Source organism: Pundamilia nyererei, unplaced genomic scaffold, assembly GCF_000239375.1.
Source record: "Pundamilia nyererei isolate P.nyererei 1_Seehausen unplaced genomic scaffold, PunNye1.0 scaffold00089, whole genome shotgun sequence".
NCBI lineage: Eukaryota > Metazoa > Chordata > Actinopteri > Cichliformes > Cichlidae > Pundamilia > Pundamilia nyererei.
In genome coordinates, this window is record NW_005187490.1 from 1,506,753 (window position 1) to 1,509,896 (window position 3,144).

At 38.4% G+C, this 3,144-nt stretch overlaps 1 protein-coding gene across 1 annotated transcript in view; it reads right to left on the bottom strand.

Moving 5' to 3' along the window:
- Positions 1–3,090: 3,090 nt before the first annotated feature.
- LOC102209666 (tropomyosin alpha-1 chain-like) overlaps positions 3,091–3,144 on the bottom strand; it is a 1,112-nt gene continuing 1,058 nt past the window's right edge. Inside the window, exon 2 of the mRNA XM_005739156.1 lies at positions 3,091–3,118. Within this exon, the coding sequence (XP_005739213.1) occupies positions 3,091–3,118 (28 nt within the window). The remainder of the gene's footprint in view (positions 3,119–3,144) is intronic.

The following is a 3,144-nucleotide window of genomic DNA, read 5'->3' on the forward strand; positions in this document are numbered from 1 at the left end:
TCTAAACCGCCGATAGTGCCAGTGTCAGTTAGTGAGTCAGTAAAATACTCATGCATTTGTGTTAACATAAAAACTGCAGACTAACTAGAGACAAACAAGCGAGGATCGCTTCATATCTCAGCAGTTTAAAAAACAAACAATGACCGATTGTTCCTGCAGGAGTAGATTCGGGCCCCTTTTTGCTTTTTCATCCCAAGGAATAAAAACAGTGTTACAAGGAGATGAGGAGGACTAGGAGGATGAAAACAAACTAAAGAGAGAACTTGATTTGTACATGCGGTCTGTTCTGGGATCAGTGTGTTAGTTAACCCTCATTTAACACATTCCTCTCTGCTCCTCTAGCTCGCTCTATCTCACTGAGAATCAGAAAGCCTTGACATTTACTGCTATTAACTTTACACTCTTGTTGTTAAGACTCAAAGAAAACACGGTGAAAAGGTTAGAAGAACGTAAGGAAAAAGGAATGAAGGTGCAATGTTTCTTTAGTTTTGCTTTGACGGCAGTGGTTAGCCAGCAAATCTGCTTTTAAATGGCCCACAGGACAGATTACGATGTAGTCCCATGACTCCCTTCGCTGTCACACCAGTGTTGACTGAAATCTCTGAAGTGAAGTACTCGTGTTCAGCAGCATCACAGGGAACCATGTGTTCATTTTTTTATTCTTATTCTTGAATCAAAACTTCATCTAACTCTCATTGTGTTCATATTTTTTATTTTAACATTGTTATTTTTTTTCTTATGCTTTTAATCATTCAACCATGAAGGTTTCTATGAAATGTAACAGAGGGCATTTATTTCTTACGTTTTTTAACCTTATTTTGCACATTAACACATATCTATAGCAAGGACAGAGACACAGCCACATATGTTGAGTCCAGGATTGTATCTGAGCATCAGGAACAAATGATAAGAGCACATGTTAGAGGACACTGGATGGCTGTTTGTCAAAGGGTTTAATAGAAGGAAAGAAGTTAAAGGGACTACATATTCAAAGGTCTTATTTCTGATACTACCCCATGAAAATATTTGCTCTGTGTGCCGTGCTGCAGCTGCTACATTCGGCTCTTTGGCACCTATGCCTCTCGAGATGTGTTAATGCAGACAGGCATTGAAAAACTCTGGTCAACCAACCAGAAGTCTGCCTGGTGTGTGGTATGAAATGCGTGGAAGGAGAGCTACCAACTGTCTGTTACATTTAGATAACAAATAAAGCTCTGACGTGACCTCGGGTCAGCAGCCTGGCGGTCAGAGAAACAGAAACGTGCTGGATTGTGGATCTCTGACCTATGCACAGATCAAATCTCAAAAGTACCTCATATACATGTTGATGCGAAGCGCTGCAAGAGCAAACGTTTCCGCTTCATGTGCAGAGGTGTTTTTATTTTGGAATGTGTATTTATTGTGTATTTATTGTTTGCAATGTGTATATATATTAGCTTGCAGCTCTTTGCACATATTTGTAGTATTTACAGTTTATAGTAGGGATTTTAGCCAACAGCTAATGTTTTTTTTTGTTTACTGGGAAATGAAATGCTGCCAATTCCCAAAGCTGTGTTTCAGCTGCACTTCCTGTTGTAGACTTGTGATGCACACAGGCTCTGTTCCAGCACTCAGCATGTTCTTCCTTATTTTCTCCACCAGGGGGAGATCCTAAACTATGACATCCTGATAGGAACGAACATGGGAGAGGGGCTGAAGTTTGTGGACGACAGTGAGGACAACGACGGCATCTCAGCTGCGGCGTTCGACTACACCATCTCCAACTTTGTTGACAACCTCTACGGATACCCAGAGGGTGAGGAACGCCACTTCTGTACACTGCCACTTTTTCAGTTATTCCATTTTACAGCCTCCTCTCACTTAACTGTGTTTTGCAGCATCATCAGGTTTTGTCTTATTAGGAGCCGCGTTTGTTAATTTGTTAGTTTTTTTCTGTTTGCTGTATTTATTAAAATAAACGGATAATCGTCAAAATGACAAATGTGGACAATTATCAAAGCTTACATTACAATTCTGACAGCTTGAATTCACATGAATTTTCAAAAGAATATAAAAACCTGTGAAAGTGCTTTAAGCGTTTAAAACATGCGAGTAAAGAATGGAATCAGTAAAATGTGAGCCCAGTGAAGTTACTGTGACTCAAACATAGAAAAATGAGATTTTAATTAATTAGAGATTATTTTATTTAAAAGTATTTTATAGCATATAACACCTTTGAAAATATGCTTCGGCTCACATTTAACTCCAGAAAATCATCAATCAAAATATGGATATTACCTGACCACAGATTCATGGTGACGTCACTGCTCTTTTAACTGTTTGGTGTCTTTGCTTTGTTTGGTGGTTGTAGAAATGGTTTATTTGAGCTTTGAGCTGAGATTCAGAGGTTTCTGTGGACACTGCTCATGTTGGCACTTATATTTCTGACCTTTTCTTATAACCGATTAAACATGATCTCCTCGCTTTTGCTCCCATTTTTGGTGGTGTGGGTGCAAATGATCAGTCATGACATAATCTCATAATAAATAAGATACCGCAAATAATTATTTCTGCATTTGTGCGATTGGAGTGAATTGAAAATGTGTATGCAATGACACTGTTTTAAAGATTTAGCCTAAATCATTTTGGAGTGAATGAGCCTAAACATGATGACCTAACTAGTGATACTCTGTCACCTGTCTCTCACACACACACACACACACACACACACACACACACACACACACACACACACACACACACACACACACTCACTCTCACTCAAGCATGTTATGCCAGTTTCAGCTGAAACAATGTTTCAAACCATATTCCGGGGTTTTTAGTTCACCATTTATGAGGTTTCAAGAAGAAAATAAAAGACAGATCTGAATGTTTGAAAATGTTTTGGAAAAATTCTGTAAAGATGAGATGAAAAATACTCAAAGGATAAATTCAATTGGTTTATTTTTTAGATAAGTTGAAAAAAAAAGTTAAACAAGCAAGTAAATAAAGAAACAAGGTAAAACAAAGTAATAATGAAAAAAGTTAAACAAGTAAATGAAGAAAAAAGGCAGAGGAGAGAAAAGCCCAACAATCCCCTCTGAGCAAGCACTAGGTGACAGTAGGGAGGAAAAACTGCCTTTAAACGGGCAGAAACCTCCGGCA